At 42.6% G+C, this 21100-nt stretch overlaps 1 protein-coding gene across 8 annotated transcripts in view; it reads right to left on the reverse strand.

The window, feature by feature from the left end:
* Nucleotides 1–21100, reverse strand: part of USP54 (ubiquitin specific peptidase 54) — a 1650598-nt gene that overhangs the window by 387447 nt on the left and 1242051 nt on the right. For all 8 annotated transcript variants that reach the window (XM_085603496.1, XM_085603494.1, XM_085603495.1 and 5 more), the window contains 2 exons: nucleotides 11859–12045; nucleotides 6519–8011 (listed from right to left, as the gene is read on the reverse strand). In XM_085603496.1, the coding sequence (XP_085459622.1) occupies nucleotides 6519–8011; nucleotides 11859–12045 (1680 nt within the window). The remainder of the gene's footprint in view (nucleotides 1–6518; nucleotides 8012–11858; nucleotides 12046–21100) is intronic.

A 21100-nucleotide genomic window follows, 5' to 3' on the forward strand; every position in this document is an offset into this window, starting at 1 on the left:
TTGATAGATTCAATTCAATAAGTGTGTGTCGTTAGAATTATATAGTTGACAGACATTTTGTGCTAGGTTATGACCCTATATTTAGAGGCATATATCACATTTTTACTAAAATGGTTTATTTTAACATTCCGAATAATTGAGTAGGTTCTTGTTATTTAGCTTTGGTATTCCCTAAGATATACCATGTAAATGTTTGAATGAAATGGATTGTAATAAGCGAAGCATGGAAGAGTTCAAGCTATTTTAGATGTGTTTGGTGTGATGATTTCCCATATTGGGGTTGCTTTGAGTGATCTTAAGATTAGGGACTTTGTCTACTTTGGTGAAACGTTTGGCTAATAATACTGCAAGGACATTAACTAAAATTATTGAAGAGATGTTTGCCATTCCATTGCTGGGTATCCAGACTATGCTTGCTTGAGATTGGCAAAAGGATTTGGTGTATGTTGTGTGATAAAGGTTTAACATTCATGCACCTACTTTACAGATACTAGCATGAGCATTGAAAGATATATTTATAATGTAACTACAATTTCAACTGATGCTTATGTTTTGGGAGAAACTGGTGTGCGTGAAAAAATTGGTGTCTGTTTCATTGAAATTAGTAAAGGATTAAATACGCTGAGTGAATGAATTAGTGAATTTGGTCATGGTTTACTAAAAAGAATGGTAAATGTATTAATTATATTAACTCTATTCATAATGGGCATAGCTTTAATATTTAAGCTTTTGAAAGTTATTTGTTTTAGAGAAGGTTTAAAATGTGGTTGTGAAAAGAAGAAAACATAACTAGATGAAGAAAGATCAAACTCAATGATTTTAAATCCAAAGTGTACAATTATTTGAAGGTCTGGCAGAAGAAGAAGTCAAATGAGATAACAATTATCAATTATGAATTAAGTATTATAGTGTAGCATAGTGTAGTGGTTTAATTATTTGATAAAAATGATTAGAAGTGGAATTGTGGGAGCATTTTTACTAATTAGAAAATACTGCCTAATTTAGACATGGTTCAGTAAGGCTGACTAGGTCTCAGACAACTTGCATTGATATTTATTCGTATTTGCAGGAAGAAATGTACACTTCTATTTTACGTGAACAAGCTTTTTCACGTGATGTCTCTGTGTGTTTTTTTCATTTCAGAAAATTAGCGAAATAGAAACCTATTCCATGGTCTGGGTATTAATATAGCCTTATAGCCCGCCGTAGCGGGCTATACCGGCGATTAAAGGCCCGCTGCAGCGTTAAAGGCCCGAGCCGAAGGCGAGGGACTTTAACTAACGCAGCGGGACTTTAATAGCGGTATAGCCCTGCTACGAAGGGCTATAAGGCTATTAGAACATTCTGCCACTAGAGGGCAGAATGTTCTTACAAAACGAAGCCTTCAGGGAGCGCGAGGGGATTGAAATCCGCTCGGGCTCCCTGAAACCTTTGTTCACAGCCAGGGCTGTGAACAAAGAAACATTGGAATGTTGGAGCTCCGGGCTTATACCAGCCATTATAAGCCCGGAGCACTCCATTGTTTTCAATGGAGCTACCAACATTCCAATGTTCTAATAAATTGTATTAAAGTGGGTTCCTCTCATGGCAGCCATGCTCAGGATGCTTTTGTCTATAGTATTTCTGTATTACATAAATGTCATGCCATTTTCTATGCACACCACAATAATATGCATTAAAGTAGTTTTTTCAAGATGTATCTTATTGAATGTATCTTATGTATTTGAATATGCTGAGCGAAACAATTAATCAAAATTCTGAACATGCATAATTCATATACGCATGTTTGGTCTACATATTATGCTCTGCAGTGTGATAATTAAGCCTAAGTATATATATTTGCAATGTCTTATATAAATGATGACTGCTTGATTTTTACATTAGCTTGATATTTATTTCGATTGGCTTCTAGAAGGTTGATAACTAAGTGCTCACTGTTGTTAATATTTGGAAAAAAGAAAGGAGTCTGGTAGAACGAAAATAATTGAAAGGGCACCAGGACACTTTCTGTCAGTTGTTTTTACTAAGAGATCTTAACATCAATGAGATTATATTATAAAATGTTGATCACAGAAAGTGCAAACGGGAATCTTCACAACAGGCGACTTTGGGACAGGAGATACAGTCATATGTCCGGTTCCTACTGAAGGCTACCGAAGCGGGAGGCACTTCGCCTTCATGTGCTGAGCTGTAAGTGCAGCTGGCCTTGTGAAACGAGATTAGGAGGCCTTGCTATTTCCTTGAAAACAGAACTTTAATGTTCAAACGCGCATGATAGTGTACCATCTTTGAAACTCTCAACAGGCTTTATCTTCTGCTTTGCTAGAATCCTAGAATTAGTCTGGCAGTTAGAGGTAGCAGAAGGAGGGCTGGATTGATATGTAGTAATAGCAGCAATCATGTTGGTGTGGTATCTATTATTTATGTTTCGGATAACAGCTGCTGCTGGCATATTATCTGTCTTCATTGTGCTTATACTTCATAAAGTGTGCACTAAACTAGGATTTTTCTTTAAAAAAAAAACCAATTTAATATATCCTTTGTGTCCTTTTGTTTATTGAAGGTGTTATTCCTTAATGAAAGGTTTGGGGTTCACTGATTGCCCCTGTAACATTTCATGTGATTGATCGCTACCAAGAACACATCTTGCTCAGCTATTGCACTGCGGACTGTCTAATGGTTTCGGTATGATTGTTTTCCTGATTCAGGGAGGCACATTGACCAACTCCTTAGTGCCAGAGGGTCTTGAAAACCAACCTCTGTTTCTAGAAATATCTAGAAAATATATCAGGAAATCAAGCTCACTGGCCTCCTGTAAATCCATGTCTAAACTGTCATCATCATAATTTGTGGGTAAGTCACTCCCTTCAACACCATTGTCAATTCCAGATGGTGGCAAACTCTGGTCAGAGTAGAAACCAAAAAGATGAAGCCTCTGAGGACAACTTCATGGTAGTGGAGGTGTATTGCTGGAATCAGGCTGTATGGGAAACAGATGCAATGGAGTGGAGTCTGAGTGGGAGCTTGGTAGGGTCTACACAGATTTGCTTGCGGGTCAGATATCTGATTTGGCATCAGTTCCCCACCTAGAAACAGTGACATCAGTACGGTACAGTGTGACAGAAATCAAGAAGGAATAATGTATCACAATATTTATAAGTAATTATAGGTTGGTTAAACTAAATGCAGCCAATATGTATTTGCATGTTCAAAGAAACCACCGTTTTTTTTCAATACCAAAACTACAATTTCAGAGATGTTAACTCATACAATAGAAGGTCAGCATAACGGCACACACCAGCTTCATCCATGCATACAAATAATTCCATCAGTTTAACATGCCTATGTTGATATATCATCCACACAACCATAAATTTGTGGAAAGTCTTTTAAATATGGAAAGACAGTTTGGTAGTTCCTGTTTGGAGTGATAGGTTAATATTTGTCATTGTTTCAGTCTCATGAAAATCTGAGAGATCATCTTTATGACCACAGTGATCACAAATCATGAGGGCATTCGGAGACAGGCTAAGGACACCAGTAACTTAAAGGATCTTGAAGACAGAATTTGGTGGTCTCCTTTGATGACCTAAGCCAGTCACTGAGGCAGAATAACGATGCATTAGACAGTATGAACATATCAATTAATCAATCAGGGATTTGTAAAGCACACTACTTACCCGTGAGGGTCTCAAGGTGCTGGGGGAGGGGGAGGGGGAAATTCGGGCAACTTCGATTCAACCGAAGAGCCAGGTCTTGAAGCTCTTCCTGAATGCTTGCAGTGTAGGGGTTCGTCTGATGCTGAGGGGGAGTTTGTTCCAGGTCTTGGACGTGATGTAGGAGAAGGCTCATCCTCCTGGCTCTGCGAATGCAAGGGATTTCAGCCAAGGCAAGGTCGGCGGAGCGGAGGTTTCATTAAGGTATTGGGGCCCGGTATTGTGGAAGGATTTGTAGGCGAGAGTGAGCAGCTTGAAAGTCACTCTCTTTTTAACGGGGAGCCAGTGGAGGTCTTGTAGGTGCTGGGTGATGTGGTCTTGTTGTGGTATGCTGAGGACGAGTCTGGCTGTGGCGTTCTGGATGGTCTGGAGTTTGTGGAGCAGAGATTTGTTGATTCCGGCACAGGGGGCGTTCCCGTAGTCCAGTCTGCTGGTTATGAGTGCGTGGGTGGCGGTCTTTCTGGATTTGGGGGGGCTCTATTTGAAGGCCTCACAGAGTATGTGGAGGGTGTTGAAGCACGTGGAAAATATGGCATTGATCTGTCAGTTAATGGTGAGGGAGGAGTCAAGGATGATGCCTAGGTTGTGGGCATGATCCATGGGTGTGGGAGGGTTGCCGAGGGTGGGGGGCACCAGGTGTCATCCCATGCAGAGGGGGTGGATCTGAGGTTGAGGACTTCTGTTTTCTCCGAGTTGAGCTTCAGGCAGCTGCTGCTCATCCAGGATGCAACGTCCTTCATTCCTTCCTGGAAACTGTGTCTGGTGAGAACGGGTTCCTTGGTGAGGGAGAGAATGAGCTGTGTGTCATCGGCATAGGATACATGCTGAGTCTGTGTGTTCTGACGATGGTTGTGAGAGGGGCAATGTAGATGTTGACTTACACCTTCTCAGTCAAAGAGAAGAACAATTTGCTTTGGACACTATAGGCTCAATAGTGTCAGCCAGTATGCTATGGAGAATGCGGCTGTCAAAATAGTGATCATAACATCATAGTGTAAATTAAAAGACATAAACTCTACAGAAACAGCCCTGCAGCTGTGTGAATAACACTCTACATTGATAATAAATAAACATTCATGACAAAAGGTTGAAAAAAGAGAGCAACAAGCTTTTACAACTGACTTAAAAAGTTGATTAGACACTCACTGCAATAGAGACACCATTTGCTTTTAACAGTGAATAGGTTATTGAAATTCGACCCATGAAATTAATCTAACCAAATGTGTGCTTAGTTTGGGGCAGTAGAACATAAAAATTCCAGTAAAGAAACAGTGCTCTAATCACCTCAAGAGTAGCAATAGAGGCGAAGAAACACCCAACCACAACGCCAGGTAGGACAGTGCCATTAGTACCAGTGTCAGCTAAAAAAAGAGACCGGTGTAGGTTTTGGAGCAGGAGTGGCAGTTCGCTCCGGAGTCAGGGTGGACATCATGATGGGTTCCAGGGCCACAGACTGTGCTGAGAACTGATCTGCCAGCGGTAACCCTACTGGAGGCTCCTGCCGATTCTTAGGGCCTGAGTGCACACCAGTGGGAGCAAGAAGAGTGCCAAACTTATGCAGCAGGGCATCCTTAAGGCCTTGAGACTCTGCAGTGGCACTGATGGCCTGAGTAACTCGGGGTGCATCAGGATCAACTGTAGAATCAGATCTTCAATAAGGGTAGGTAGCGTGATTGAGTGGCACCTTGCTACCCTTGCGACTTCTCTTTAGATAAAAAGTGGCGGGATGGGGTTGAGTCCCAATTTGCCTTCATATGTTACCTCTTGGATTTTGGCGTCGACTAACCGGTTGACTTCGACCTCTAGGAAGACCTGTCCTGGCATTGGCCATGGGAGCGAATCGATACCCTCAACTTGAAGTTGGAGTAGCACTTATGCAAGGTCCGGGAATTATTCTCATGTTGAGCGACATGAATCTTTGCTTGACAGTCCTGGATCGCCTTTGGCTGCATGAGGGTGCACTCATGGCGCGATTCAGAGTTGTCCCCTAATCCCAAACACCTAACTGTGGGTCCGTTACAGACATATGTTTTCTACAGTCCTAGCACGATATCAACCCTGTAGTTTTAGGTGGGAACATCGTCTCCTTGCACACTGGCTTTTGAGATTGGAGTGTCTTTGAATACCAGTAGAAGAGAAAGCGGACCTCCAGATTCACATTCAAAGATGAGGAAAGAAAGGAACTGACATCGACATGCCAGAGAGCGCTTATATGTGTCGCCACTGAAGAAAGAAACCAACCCAGAGCTGCACGGCAATACCTATTGGCATGCAGAAGTACTGTTAGAAAAAAGTGCGGTTAGAAGTATCCATCAGAAATCTGTTTTATGCATCTTGTGGAATAGATATATAACACGATGGTACACAGCGTCTTATGAACCATTAATACTGCAATTTAATACCAAGTGAATGCTTTCGTCACTCGCTCTGAACCTCTTGGACAGACATATACTGGGCAGACTGGAAAAGCTGCTTATCTTGGTATTTGACAAACAGATGAAAAGGGCACACTTCAAGATTAAGAAGCTCTTTCTCCCTGGAAACGTGAAAACTATAAAAAGAATCAATTTAGTGACGTGGAAAACAACAAAGTACATCCCGGGAAGACCCAAACGGGCTGGTATTTTAATGATAGAAGAATGCTAATTTACATGTAATGAGATGAAGACATCATTCTGGAAAAAAGGGACAGTGCATACATGCAAGAAACAGGAGTATGGATTGAAATAAGTGATACTGGTAGAACGAAATCGAAATATTAGTATTATTGTTATTGACAGAAAACACTTGCAGATTGCTTACCTGGTTTGCCAAATGGTCGTTTAACATTTTCAGCTTTCCCCAACACATGCTTGCTGCTCTGAGAAGCTTGTAGACTTTCGTGATTCAAGGATTCCAGTTCTGGTTTCTCTTGATCTGTGTCTTCATTCCACTGCGAGTGCAGCTCCAAAGGGACCCTCTGTCGACCCTCTCGGAGCGATTTGTGTGCAGGAGTAGACTGGGTAGACAGATTCCTCATGATGTCAGTATGCCACTCGCCATTTCTGCATTCGGGCTGGGATTTACAGTATTTTGTGACATTATTCACCCACTGGTCGACAGGCATAGATGCAGTAACAGTATCGCCAGTACTTATTTGCCTTGCAGTGTCACGGAGGTCAAGCCACCCTTTGCCGATTGTGGGTCTAACATTGTTCCACAGTTCTGCACCATGAACGTCTTCAGCAAGCAATCCAGGACTCCTTGAGGTGATGTGAAAAGCACTGGGGCTCTGAAAGGAAACAATCCCTTTTTGACAATATTGGGGCGAGTGCAGTCTTTCTGCAGTTTGGGTATCATTGCTCTGACTATGAAAGGCAGGCTGTCTGCTGTCAGAGGGAGCAGGAGGTGCGAATGATTCCTTCATTTGCCTAAATGGGGACTTTTCTTCCAGAGAGCCTGCAGCATACCAGTCTGTTCCATAGCTCCCTTTTTTTGGTGAGATAACGCGAAGTCTCTGAAACTGCTCTGCCAAAGAGCGTTCGAATCTCTTACTGTTTGAGGTCTCAGACTTGGAGAACTCAGAACTTCCAAACTCAGCACTCGCATTGAGCACACCATCATAGCTGTGGGCTCTGGAGATCGTTTTAACTGGCTGTGGCATTGGTTCCAACCAGCAGTGCAGAGGAGTGTGGGAAGAAGCAGCAGCCATGACATTCCAAGAACTTCCCTGACAGCTGCTGTGCTGCATTGGAGAACTAGGGGAGTTGAGGCTAGGGTCAGGGGCGTGCTGATTACTCTTGTCTGAGGATGGCATGTGCGGTCTATGTGCCAAGGGAAATACTGGCGAGGACAAAGACCCAGCTTTGAAGTTATTTGGTTTATTATTGAGTTGTGGTAAACTACTGGTTGACATAGTCATTTCTTCTTGCTGCCTGTAAATAACCCCACCTTTTTTGGTAGGACCACAAACATTTTCTTTAGACCCTCCAGCAGAAGATGCTTTGCATCCAGGACTGCAGCGCGTATCCGTCTCCATTTCTTCCTGATTCTCAGCAACCAGCCTGCGAGAAGTAGGAGTGGAAGAAGTCTGCTTGTCGCAATCAGCAGGGGCAGTTTGGACATTCCGGAATTCTCTGTGATATGAACTGCGGTCAGGGGTTGATGGACTGGAAGACTCTAAGTATGTTGATGAGATCGGCTCATGGCAGGAAGCAGGCGGAAGGAAGAATGAACTGGACCCATAATCTGCATTTGTGTTTGGTTCTGGTAACACCTCGCGACTCAGCAGAACTTGGACCGGGCCAATCTGTTCACTGAAAACATACAGGATACACAAACAGAATATTTTTGCATTATTGCATAAAATATCAGAGAAAATTATATCACTTAGGTGTTCTCCTACACTCTGCAATGTGCTACAGATAAACAAGTCAGCTAAGAATATGTAAAAAAAGAAATCTGGAATAACGGGCAAGGAAAACGTTCTGAATTGTTACATTATATTATCTGCAATTGTGTAATACACAGTCTGCCATTAGTATGGCCTAGCACTTCTGAGAGACTGTTTTGGCTTCTCTTTTTAAAAGCTCAGGTAAAGCTACCTTCGGGAACATGCTACTACAAATTTTGGAGTTCTTCAAGAAAAGGGATGATAAGCCGACAATAAAACATTCATTACATTTCACATTTCAACTAATTCAAAGCATGCGTTATTTACTGGTCGGTTGAAACAGTTTAGCAGCTGCCTGCTGTGGCCCTCATATTATTAAATTGTTACCCCAGATTAAGTTGTGGACACTTCTGAAGACATCCCACTCTTCTATGAAAAGCTATGTAAGCAAAAACAGTGCAGCAAATGTTTGAAGGATGCCCTTTTTAACCGAAGACCTCATGTTGAAAACTAGCCAGTATAGTTGTCCGCTAGGAGCAGGTAAAGGATTTACTCTATATTGTTCTCAAATGAATTCCAAGACCTCTTATCTTTTCATAAGAGCTGCCAATGCAGGCGTTTTATGAGGCCATTAATGCTCCAAGTGGCCGTCATGGTATCTTCACTGCTTTAAGATTTACTTTGGAGATAAACAGAATAGGCGGAAAGCTAAATCTGCAGCATGTGTGGTTGGGTAGAAATCATTATTCACCCGATTTCAAGCATAGCATAGCCATATCAATAATCATTGTTTATCAACATTTTGGATGGAGACTCATAAGCGGAGGGAAGCTTGGTAAGTTTTGACATTTAGGTTCTATGAACAACCCAGGCACTACTCTGCTTAGAGTTTGCAAAAAAACAGGCCATAGAGAGTTGCAAAAAATAGAAAACTATTAATTTGGAGTACGCTCACTTTTTACACACAATTCTGAAGTGGATATTTCGCTGCACACTTTAGAATCAATGAGATTATGTGGTTCAGTCTTATGGTTTGTGGTGTATTTCCATCGAGAAAGCAGGCAACCGATAACAATGTTCCCTGGAGGGAAACCATATTCACAGATAGGGGCATCCGAGACAGGCTAGGGGTAGAAGTAACTTAAAGGATTTTGAAGACGAAATTTGGCGGTCTCCTTCGATGACCTAAGCCAATCACCGAAGTGGAATAAAGATTGTCTTAGACAGTTTGAACATACACCTTCTCAGGCACAGAGAACAGCAATGTGCTTTGGACACAGTAGCCTCATTAGTGTCGGTCAGTACACTATGGACAATGCTGCGGTCAATAACATAGTGATTAAAGCATCATAATGTACATTTAAAAGCATAAACTCTACTAAAGCAGGGCTGCAGCTGTGTGGATAGCATCTTACATTGATAGTACAGAAACATTCACGACCAAAGCTTGAAAAAAGGGAGCAACAAGCTTTTACAACTAAATTAAACAGGCGATTAGACACTCACTGCAATAGACACACCATTTGCTTGTAACAGTGAATAGAATATTAAGGTTTACATCTTAAAGCCTAAAATCTTTTTTTCACCGTTGTAATTATTTTACATTTATTATCTTAGGGGAATGTACAGATTATCTGGCATTTAAAATATAAGTGAATTTTAGAGAGTAGGCAGGGAAATAGTCAATGCTTAATTTGGAAATGAATAAATGCCAGGGGCCACATTTTCCTCAGAAGGCCGTCTCTGCCGAATGTAAGGGTTGCTGAATATCAAGAATGTCTAGTCTTTATTTTAAATCTTGCCTCTTTCATCCACTAATATACTCTCCCTGTCCCTCATCTCTCACTCTCATAGGTTCATTCGAATCCTTGCTTTCTGCCATTGGTATGTTTTCCTTCTTTCTCTTTCTTTTTCCCTGTGCTGTTTTTCTCCCTCTTGTTCTGGGTCCAAAGTCTGATTATCAAAAATATGCCATGGTCCACAAAAGAAAGCGCTGGTGGGCCTCACCTGCAACCACCGGCACAAATTAGGCACTGGAAATATTAATATACTGGAAACAATCTTTAACACTGAATCCACTGTAAGAAAAAGGACGGTAGTCATGGGAATTTTAGTGAATTGAATTTTGCCTTTACTGCTCCAGAATCAGCAGTTACACTTTGACAAATGTTGGGCTATTCCACACATTATGAGAAATTGTAATGAGATTTTGCAGATGATAAAATTGCACTTTAAATAATTATTACCAATGCACAATTCTAACCTTTTGAAAAGGAGGCAGATGGTGCAGCATATCATTACAATGCTAGTACTAAATCTAAGAAAACAATATCTCGGAGGTGGATATAGTTGTGCGCAGATGACCAACATTTTTGATTGTCTTGCAGAGTAATACAAGTACTCAGTTTGGTTTCAATATTTTTAGCTTTCAGACATTCTCCAAAATGATAATTGTGTTTCTTAAAACGTAGGACTAAGAAGTGTCATTTGAAAAAAGTAAAATGATCTTCTACCGGTTTGTAATTTACTGAAAAGTGTTTGTACCAACACCTAATACCCTTAAGAAAGAAACAATACCCAAATGTATTTAACAGTAAATACAGCAAATATATTCTCTTTAAAAATATTTTCATTTTCAACCTGGCTTGTTTTTAAAAATGGCTAATCCTAAACCAAATTGTAAAGTGTTCTTACATACGAAAACACACTTAGGCAACAGCAGCAGGGCTAGAGGAGTGAATTTATAATTTGGTTCAGATGGATGTACAGGAATGCAAGCAAAAGCATTTAACAGATCAGGAATGAAGTGTGGTAACAGATTCTGGAGCCCAGTGGCCATATTATTTTGCTCTTAAACTTGGAGTGCTAGGTGCCTAAAACATAACGCAGAGGGAATAAATCAAGTAGTTAAGAGTTTTAAGGGGTTCCATGTGAAAACAAATCCTGAAAAACAGAGTACAACAACTAAAGTCAAAAATATAGATTGCCAAAGGCTCGATTTACATAGTATCTACACATAAAAAAAAGTCACTGTGATTGAAATTTCTAATTTCATTCAAATCCATTTCACACCATCTGGAGGGTAGGACTGATTTACTATTTGAACTCCTCTTCTAGGATCGTTGGTGGAACAGCTTTAGAGTGGGTGTTAGTTCATGCTTACATTCGTGTAAAGAAATATTAACGTAAAGTCGGGATTTGGCAGTCTGCACCTTGAAGTAGATGTTGTTGCAGTCTGTTTTATCATATCATCACTAAAAGTTTAAAAAAAATGCTTGAACTATATTCCACATGGCAAAATCAAAATATCACAACAAACATAATGATACACCTCTAGCAGGAAAGGTATAAAGGAAAATAAAACTTAACGTTTGTGATAAAGCTTTTTATAGGCTTTTGCAAAGCAAACGCAATATTGGCAAAACCCCAAATTGCTATTTAAAGTGTTTTATATGCTTGCCTTTTGATGAGGCAAGAAAGAATGTCAATAGTAAACTATTTTCATAAATTTGCTGTGATGTTTCGATTTTTTTTAGTCTCTGAAATGACTCTGAGTTGGGTGGAAGCAAAGCAGGAAAGAGAACCACCCTTCACACTTCCAGGCGCAATTCCTTACATGTAAGTGCCAAGGTAATGCGACCCAAATTGTTTGTTCCAGTCACATCACCAAATTCAGTATATCATTATAGCTGCAGAACTTCCAGCAGTATAGATTGTGACACAACAGATCCTTTTCCAGGTAAAGGGGGAAGAGGGTACACATCAACTACCTTTTAGACTGGTTTACACTGCCCCCCTGTGGCATGGGGCAGGTTGATTGCGGTATCGGCTGAATCGGCGGCAGCATGCGTTCCTGAAGACTCCGTGCTTTTCGTATACAGATTTGCAGCTTCTTATCAGCTAGGGATCTGCTGTGAGTGCTAGATCTGGCATCATGCATGGCAAGTCTGAGTTTAGCTAAAATGCAAAAGAAAACATAGCAGAAACACACACACAAACAAAACAAAAAGAAATAATAAAAAAAAAGATGCAGCAGGGAGCATATACATGGAAACATGCAGTATCGCCACAAGAAACAAGTAGCGGCTCTCCATTCGAATCAAGAATGGACATTAATTTGTTAGCAATGCACCTGAGCAGATTATTCAAACCAAAGTAATCCACATGAAAATCTAGCAGAGGTGTGGGCTTAGCCACAAGGTTTCTGTATTCGAAATGGGGCTTGGGGAAAGAATGTGTCTCTACATACACAAATTACCTACAATTTCATATTCTAAGATTGTTTTGTTCACCAACGCGTATGAGATTGGTGAATGGGTTTCAAATGAGTCAGGCTTTCATTTTTAAAGGAATGTATGGGGGATTTGAAAGTTTCTCGGTAGGAAGGCAAATGGGAAATCATTTAGCCAATGTGCTTCTCCCACTCGCAAAGTGTGCAATGTAGGGATTGGATTCCATAAAGGTATATCCCATTGCTCAAGTATGCTTAGTTAATAATCATGTATCAAATTTGAAAAGGCATGGGTTAGCATAACATTTGTTACACCCAACACAGAAAGCCACACAAGTAAAATTTAAACACAAATCCGAATAAGCCTGCATAAATACTCCACGACTTTTAAAAACGAAGAATGATTTAGGAAAAATGCAAATGGCGCAGCGTGGTCACTTTACCCAGTTTTTGCAGTAAACTGTCCATAGGTCGTCATTAAATATAAGGGATGGTTTTTAAAAGTCAAATATCACTAAAGTACTATTAACCAAAGTGAACATGTAGTTAGTGGGGACTGATTTGATTATTTCTACATCCCATCCTCTGGTTAAGCTTTTTGATAACGTAACATTTCAATTTTTTTGCACAAAATCATAACATGACCATGTATTTACTTATTATGAACAAACATTTTGAGGCACACACTCATCGGTGGTGATTGTAATAAAACATATCACAAGGAATGTATGGCACTGGTACTCCAGTGGGCCACTAAAAATTTGGAATCACAACTGCAAAAAACAGGAATAAACTAAAGCAGAATCAAAATATGACACCTTGAATCTGAAACCACACTGTAACTTTGAGACACTCCACTGTATTTAGATACTGCTTTTCCAACATGCTTAGTAATCAACAGAATCCGTAGAATAATGCGCTCCATGATTACATTCCTTTCTTTTATTCTTTGGACCAAGGGAGTAAAGATCGCAGTGAGGTACCACCAGGGCTTATTATGAGCATTATGTACACATTTTAGTGATTGTGATTTCCAAATTGTGATTCTTTGCAAATCACAATCAGGAAATCTAAATTCCTAATGTATAAAATCAATTGAGTTTGATTTGGCGATTCCTAATGGAGTCACAATTGACCTACCTCATGAATATCAATGAGGTAGGTTGTAATTTGTGACCCATTAGGAATTGCGGCCATCACAGGGATGTGGCCTTGCTGCAGTCAGCAGACTACCATGTCCATGATTGCTTTTTAATGAAGCAAACTATTTTTTTTTTTTTTTAATGCAGCCAGTTTTCCTTCAAGAAAAAAGGAACTGTTTAAAAAGAAGTTTCATTTTTAGGTTGAGCCTAGGCTTGCGCTGTCTGGAAGATCTGTTGTATGTACTTTGTGGGATGTGGAGATCAGCCCTAGGACTTGTCTGCTTCCGTCTTTGCTTAGGGACTTTTTTTTCTGTTGAACTGCCTGTATTTAACTGTCTTGATAGAAAATGACCAGCAGAGGTCAGTAAAATACCAGAATTGCTTTCTGCTTGTTCAACTACCTATAATTGATTGTCTTGATACAAAACGACCCGCAGAATACCAGAACTGCTTTCTACCTAGGGGCTTTCTTTTTCTATTTTGCTGGCAACTGCCTCTATTAAACTTTCTTGATAGAAAACAACTAGCAGAGGTCAGGAAAATACCAGAATCATTTTAGCATTCCCTGGATTCCAGGCCATAGAAACTTGTATTCAATGAGCACCCGTAGATGATAATATTTTTTTCAAATCTTGTATTTTCAGTGAAATGACCACCGAAGACGCGTGATTTTAAGTTAAAAACAGAGCTTTAGACAACACAATTTCCCACTGATAGGAAATATTTCTTGCCATGTGTTCCCATACCTGGTGTGTTCCGCAGGTTGGTGCTTACTTTCCCTCCATGTTAAAGAACAGTAGATGTTTCAGCACCCAGGCTAATGTGTTGCATAGCTAAATACATATCAGGTCCCAAAGGCGAAACCGATTGCATTGCAAATGCTTGTTTTAAGAGTAGGCAGTGGTCCCTTGCCCACTTCCAGCTCTTAAACATATTTTTTTCAACATTCACAAAGGGAAAATGGTCCCATGAGGACCCTTTCCTATTTGCAAATGATTACTGCCACCCTTGAGGTGGGGGTAAAAAATAAAAGTCTTGCAACTGTTATTTGTTTGCAAAACATTCCTACATAGCATTGCGATTCAGTATTAGAAGGGGCACCCTAAACAAGTCCCTTCCAAATACTGAATTGCTAAACACAAATTGTGATTCAGTACCATGTTAACGAATTGCAATTTGTGCTCTGTACAGATGGAAAAGCATTTTTGCAGTTGTTAATGGCCAGATTCTGCAAATCAGGCAGTTTCCAACCACAAACATGCTTGTGCACATATGGCCCTTTACGATTTAGTGTGGGCCGGTTTTGTGGCTATATATGATTTTTTTATTATTTTTTATTGATGACCACTTAACACATATAATCATTTTATCAACATTATCAGAAAGGAATATGTCTGCATCCGAACATCTTGATACAACCCATCATAAATACATGTTTATGCAACAATCTGTTTGGCCAAACTTTACTCAAGCTGCAAAGGGCCATGGTCCTGTTCCAGTCGTGGGGGTTCGCAGAGTCCTTCCCTGAAATCATTCCATTTTCCCCATATCTGAGTCCACTTTTTAGGGCACCCCCTCGATTCGTATATTTTCCGCTCCATCAGCATGCACCAATCCATGTCTCACTGCCATGCTGTGAATGTTGGTGTCCCCTGGGCTTCCCACATTTTGGCGATATTGCACTTTGCAATCATATTACCCACTGTTACCCAAATCTGCCCTTTACTATTTAGATCTGTGGGTCTCCATACATTCAATAAGCACAATCTTATACTAGGTTCTACTTTAACCCCCATTACTTCCTCCATACATTTACCCAGCTCTAGCCAGTATTTCTGGATATGCATACATTCCCAGATGATATGTTCGAAGTTGCCCGCCTGCACACAACGTCTCAGGCTCCCAGGATTGGTTCTGTAGCCCATCTTCACAAGTGCAGGGCCAGTAAGAAACATTCTGTGGAGGATTTTTTGTTGCACCAGGCTTAGTCTAGAGGAGATGGCAGTTTAACGGGGGGAGGCCAAGGCCTCCATCCATTCCTCATCCTCAATTCCAGCTACGTCGTGTTCCCATCGAGTCCGGAACTGGATCAAGGGGTCCGACATATTATTAATTTGTTTCTTGTATGTCATGGAAATGGATTTCCTCTGTATGTGTACGTCTAGGACTCGGTCTTCGAGCGGAGAGGATTCTGGGGAGATTCCCCCCTGGGGATTATCGCTCGAAGTGCATGCTGTATCTGGAGATACCTAAAGTGATCCGTACTTGCCATTTCATACTCAGTCTGTAGCTGTGGGAACGAGACTACATCACCCGCTTTCCACAAATCTCCGACCTAGGAGATTCCGATAACATCCCAGTGGTCGAAGCCCCTAGATTTATGTAGGTTGCCTAACATCTCCGTCTCCCAGAGAGGAGTGGCCCATGTCATACGCCCCTCCGAACCCAGGCTCCTCGTCACAGTCCGCCATCTTTGGACCGCATGCGTGGTGGGGCCGGTCAGTTTCAGCTTAGAGGGCTTAGTATATAATACTCTTGTGTAATCCCCATTTGGGAGTAGCCACCTATCCATCATATATCCTGGGTCTGCTTGGGGCCTATAAATACATTGGTTGATGGCGGCCAATTGTGCAGCCCAGTAGTGTCTTCTAACGTCGGGAGGCCAATTCCTCCATCGTGCCATCCAAATTTTAAGCTTCTGTATGGATATTCGGGGTGGTTTATCGCTCCACAAAAGTTCCCTTTGGGAGCTTTCTATAGCTCTAAAATAGTCTAAATTAACCGGGCCTGGAGAATTCTGCAATCCATATAAAAAATGTGGAAGGGACATCATTTTAAAGAGCGCTGCGCGCCCCAGCAGTGACAGTGGGAGGCAAGAAGTTGCACTCATAGAATCTAGTCGGGTCGCCGGGGATGTAAATCCCCAGGTATCTAAATCCTTCAACCGCCTCAGTGATGGTATATCCCTTGGGTAAGAGGGGGGGGAATCTACCATGGAGGACATAAATGACGGATTTCGACCAGGCTGTATATGGATTAGTGTAGTAAACATTTTAATATAAAGACTAGGAGGCAGTAGTAGGCAGCACTATGCAGATGACAGTAGGCAGGACCAGGCTTAGCGCTGGTGGTGCCTGGTGCAACAACTTTTTTGGTGCCCCCCATATGACCTCCTCCTCAGATTCCCTCACTACCACCCGGCAAGAGTGCCCCTCATCTCTCCATATACCCTCTCTCACATACTTTTCATTTGTTTTAAAGGTAAAGGATGGCTTTCCTAATCCATTCAGTAATCCCCATAAAATATAGACCTGTCCTTTGCAGCAGGCATATCAACCCTCTGTGCTACGTTATGGTGAGTCAAAACTGCCACTAGACAAAACTCGATTTTTCTCTCTCTACCAGGAACATTAATCATGACAGTTATCTTCACATTTTTATTGCTGCCTATTGCTGGATGCACAAGGAACTTCCGCAGTGGGTGCTTTTAAATCGTACCCAATTGCTAAAGACAACGCCCTCCCCCCCCCCCGAGGTCAGTGCCTCCCTCTAAATTAGCGCCCAGTGCGGCCACACAGGTTGCCCCCCCTAAAGCCAGCCCTGACAGTAGGTTGTTGCGGGTGCAGATAGCAGAACAGGGTAGATGTCTCACACGATATGCAAGGAGCTGCATCAAGTCATATTTGACTGTAGTGCAATAGCAGGTGGTGCACCTCTAAAATGAAAATAAATCAACTGCGAACAGACCGGCCAAGCCTGCGACACAAACCTTTCCCAAGTTCCCTACTCTCCAACTTTATTCTGCCTTTTGGCACGCAGGCGCTGATTGCACATGTAAAGACCAATTGCCAAAACCCACCTGAAGCTCAAACAGCATTTAAGTCTCTGGAAGTGGGTGGGTGGGCCAGTTGGGCAGTAGGTTGTAGTCACTTGCCAAAGCTGTGAGAACTCTCCAACAGTGGTGGCTTGCACAGGTAAGAGCGTGGTGAGGTAGTAGTGGTGGAAGTCGACAGACGTCGGTATAAGTAATAATAAATAAATAACACTTACTTTGCTCTCGCTGCATCACCGCAAGAAAGTTGTTTGATTTATTTACCTAATTTTACCTATCCCGTCATCTGTTGACTTCCACCACCCCCGTCCCGGCCTCGTCCCACCATACCGCTCCACTGCTCTTACTTGTGCAAGCCGCTACTGCGCTCCAAGGATGTATTGGAGAGATGCTAACAGCTTGGCAGGCTCTGTCATGCAGTGCTGTATGGGGATGCTAACACAAAAGAGGAGGAGTTACTATGTGAGGCACAAAAACAAGTTATTATTTATTATACGTTTTTTTCTGTTAACCCCTTGAGTGCCCCGCCCTTTCCACGCCCTGTGCCGGGCGTTTCATTAGCGGGCGGGGCTCATGACGAGATAGTCTCGTCATGGGCACAGCGCAACCGCGGCCCATGACGAGACCATCTCGTCATGGGCACTCAAGAGGTTAATAGCCAAAGTGTCTAAATGTTTTAGAAAAAATATTTATGTTTACAGGAAGGGGATCATTTCCCAGCTCTTTAGCAGCCATTTTTTCACCTTAAATCCTGAAAAAGCATCTTGACTGGATTCCCTAACAAATCAATATCTAAACTCAAAAGAGTCAAAAGCATCCTTTCTGTCTCTTGTTCATCTGAAACAACATGACTACATCACGCCTGCACTGAAGGCCCCCTACAGGCTCCCTATAAAGGAAACAGCACATTACAAATTAATTTACCTTGTCCACAAAGTCTTACGTGGCCTAGCTCCAATTTACCTATCAAATTTGTTTGTACATTTTCTTTCCACAAAATGTTTTTTGTCTTTCAAACTTAACTTTTTAGCAGTCCCTCCAACTTATTACAAGAAAATCGGATGAATGATACTTTGTGTTAAGGCTCATCCCTCCGGAGGTCTCACACATGGGCTCTTTCTGAAATTCAGGAAATGGCTAAAAGAACAAACTACTTACCTTTGGTAACGTTCCTTCTAGTAGAGGATATATCTAACAGCATATTATTCATCTTTTGAATACTTACCCAAGCGTCAGACTAGGCCAGACATTCTTTAACAGTACCCCTTGAATACTGGCGGGTGGTGCCGGTGGCACGGCATTGACGTTGTTCTACGCTGAATGTGAACGTGGTTTTCTCAGTTGACCTTGCTGTCTGACAATATTGCCTCATGAACATATGGAGTGACCCCCACATTGCAGATGTCTATAACATGCACCACATGGGCCATTGCATTGATAGCAGCATTGGCTCTGGTAGAATGAGCCTGTACCCCTTCAGCAGGCTGTTTTTCAGCAAATGTGCAGCAGATCTTAATGCGAGTACAATCTAGATTGAGCTGTTCCTTTTCTGCACAGCTTTGACTTTCTTTGCTCCAGTGAACCTGATAAAGAGCTGATTGTCCACCCGGTGTTCTTTGGTACGACTGATATAGAAGTGGAGGGCACTTTTAGAATCCAACCAGTGAAGCCTTTCCACTTCCTTAGAAGAATGAGGTGGAGCAAAGAACACAGGAAGGGTGATGGTCTGACCAATGTAAAATGGAGTCACCCCCTTCGGAATGAAGGAAGCACATGTCTGGAGGATCAGCTTGTCCGGGTAGGACATAGTGTAAGGCGAATTAACAGAGAGAGCCTGAAGCTCACTAACCCACTGTGCCAATGTTATTGCATTGTTCACCAGCCTCTCCTATACGAGAGCGAAGTTAGATAACCAAAGTCGAGAGTGTGTGCCACTCTCTCTCAGGTTACGGAGAGCCACTGAGTGGACGAAAGGAGGAGGAGGAGTTGCGTAAGCCTGCGAAACCGAGGCTGAGCCGGAGCAGCTGCTGGCGAAGTTGCAGCTGCCGGGGCCGGGGCCGAGCTGTAACGAGCTGTGCAGCGCTGAGAAGAGCCAAGTGCCAAGCCCACTCAAAAAACTCACCAAACTGCTGCCTGAGCCTACGTGGGAACGCGGAGCTGCTGAGCCGAGGAGTATCGGAGTATCAGAGTATCGGAGCAGCGGAGAGCGGTGAGCCACAGGGCGGTGAACGGTGGTGTGCGGGGAATCAGGGAGAGGCCTGCGAGAGATACACGCAGCGGTCCTTGTGCCGGCGGAGCGGGCTGTTGGTGCATGCCCTGTGTGCTCTGTGGGAGAACTGAGCAACGGACCACGGACCACGGGCCGAGACGGTGGGCAGGAGCCAGTGGCCGTGGGGCAGTGAGTGTGGGCAGGTTTGGGAGCGCGTGGAGCTCCTCCTGCCCAGTTTGCCATCTTGGCACATTTGCCTGTTCCCTGATCATTTTGCTCCCAGTTTGCCCCCTCTGTCCACGAACCCGTCTGTAGCTCTCACTGCTTTGTGTGCCACAGTTTGCTGGGAGCTCACTGAGAGCTCACTCGGAGCTAGAAGCCTGGGGCCGGGAGCTCAACAGCCTGCCTGCAACTGCCCACACTTAGCAGCATCTACCCGGCAGCTTTCCATCTTGTGGTTGGGGCCAGTGACCAGCGGTGAGGGGAGAGTGTCCTGAGAAGTAGCGTCGTTGGCAGTCCTGCCATTTGCTACTGCCCACTGCCCATTGCCCATTGCCGAAGTGGTTTCACGGTTAATGTTCCCCAGGGCCATAGGGGCCGAAGAAAAACTGTAAATCTTCCAGCCCCCAAACAAACAAAAAAAAAAAAAAGCAGCAAACTTGTCCATAGAGCCCTTTCTCCGGGCTAAGGGCAGGGTTGCTCAAATGAGATCAGGGACAGTTCGACAAGCGGCGATCGGCAAGAAACAAGGTAAAAAATCAAATAAAAAAGCTAAAAACCCAAAATCTAAGTCAGCAAAAGAGGAGGACTCTCTACACAATAAATCAGTAAACGGGGCAGGACAAAGGGAGAGGCTGATTTCAGTGTCCACATCAACAACAGTACAATTGCCAAACCTGAATAACCAAATAGGGACTCGAAAATTCTTATTTTTAAAAGACCCTATGGCGGCAATTTACGCCCCTTCAAAAGAATCGTCTCAGTTACCAAGCCCAATTCAGCCAGATAAACTGGAAGCCATTGCTCTGTGGACCCCTTTAAACTCCATCAATGCATCACAAAAGGAATCACTTGTGGGAAAAAACACGGTCCACCCAGGTTTTAAGAAATCTGTGACAGTAACAGCTCAGGTGCATCAGGCAGCCCCCATAACTCTTGTCACAGCTTTTACAACAAAATCCGAAGCACCTGCCAAAACCCCCACTGAGAGTGGTACAAAGACAAATACAATTGCAGACCCTGCGGAAACGTCTGATCTACGTTGGGGGAAACATTGAGCGTGAAAAACTTAATTACAGTTGCACTCTTCCTAAAGTAGCACCAAAAGGAGACTCCACTACTACGGCCCCAAAGGTTGGCAAACAACTACCTAGTCTTAAGGATGCAGGCCAATCTGACATTAAATGGACCAAATACGAAAAAATAAATCTAATTAAATCTGCAGCAAACGCAGTGCCTAAGGATTCAGTGTGCAGTAAATTATTTACCAACATAAATGATCCAAACCTGACAGAAATTCTGGAACTACTAGAATCTAACTGCCAGGACAACGTCTGCTTTAGCTCAGGTTCAAGTAAAAAAAAAACACTAAGGAGATC

The sequence above is a fragment of the Triturus cristatus genome, chromosome 1_2, assembly GCF_964204655.1.
Source record: "Triturus cristatus chromosome 1_2, aTriCri1.1, whole genome shotgun sequence".
Lineage (NCBI taxonomy): Eukaryota > Metazoa > Chordata > Amphibia > Caudata > Salamandridae > Triturus > Triturus cristatus.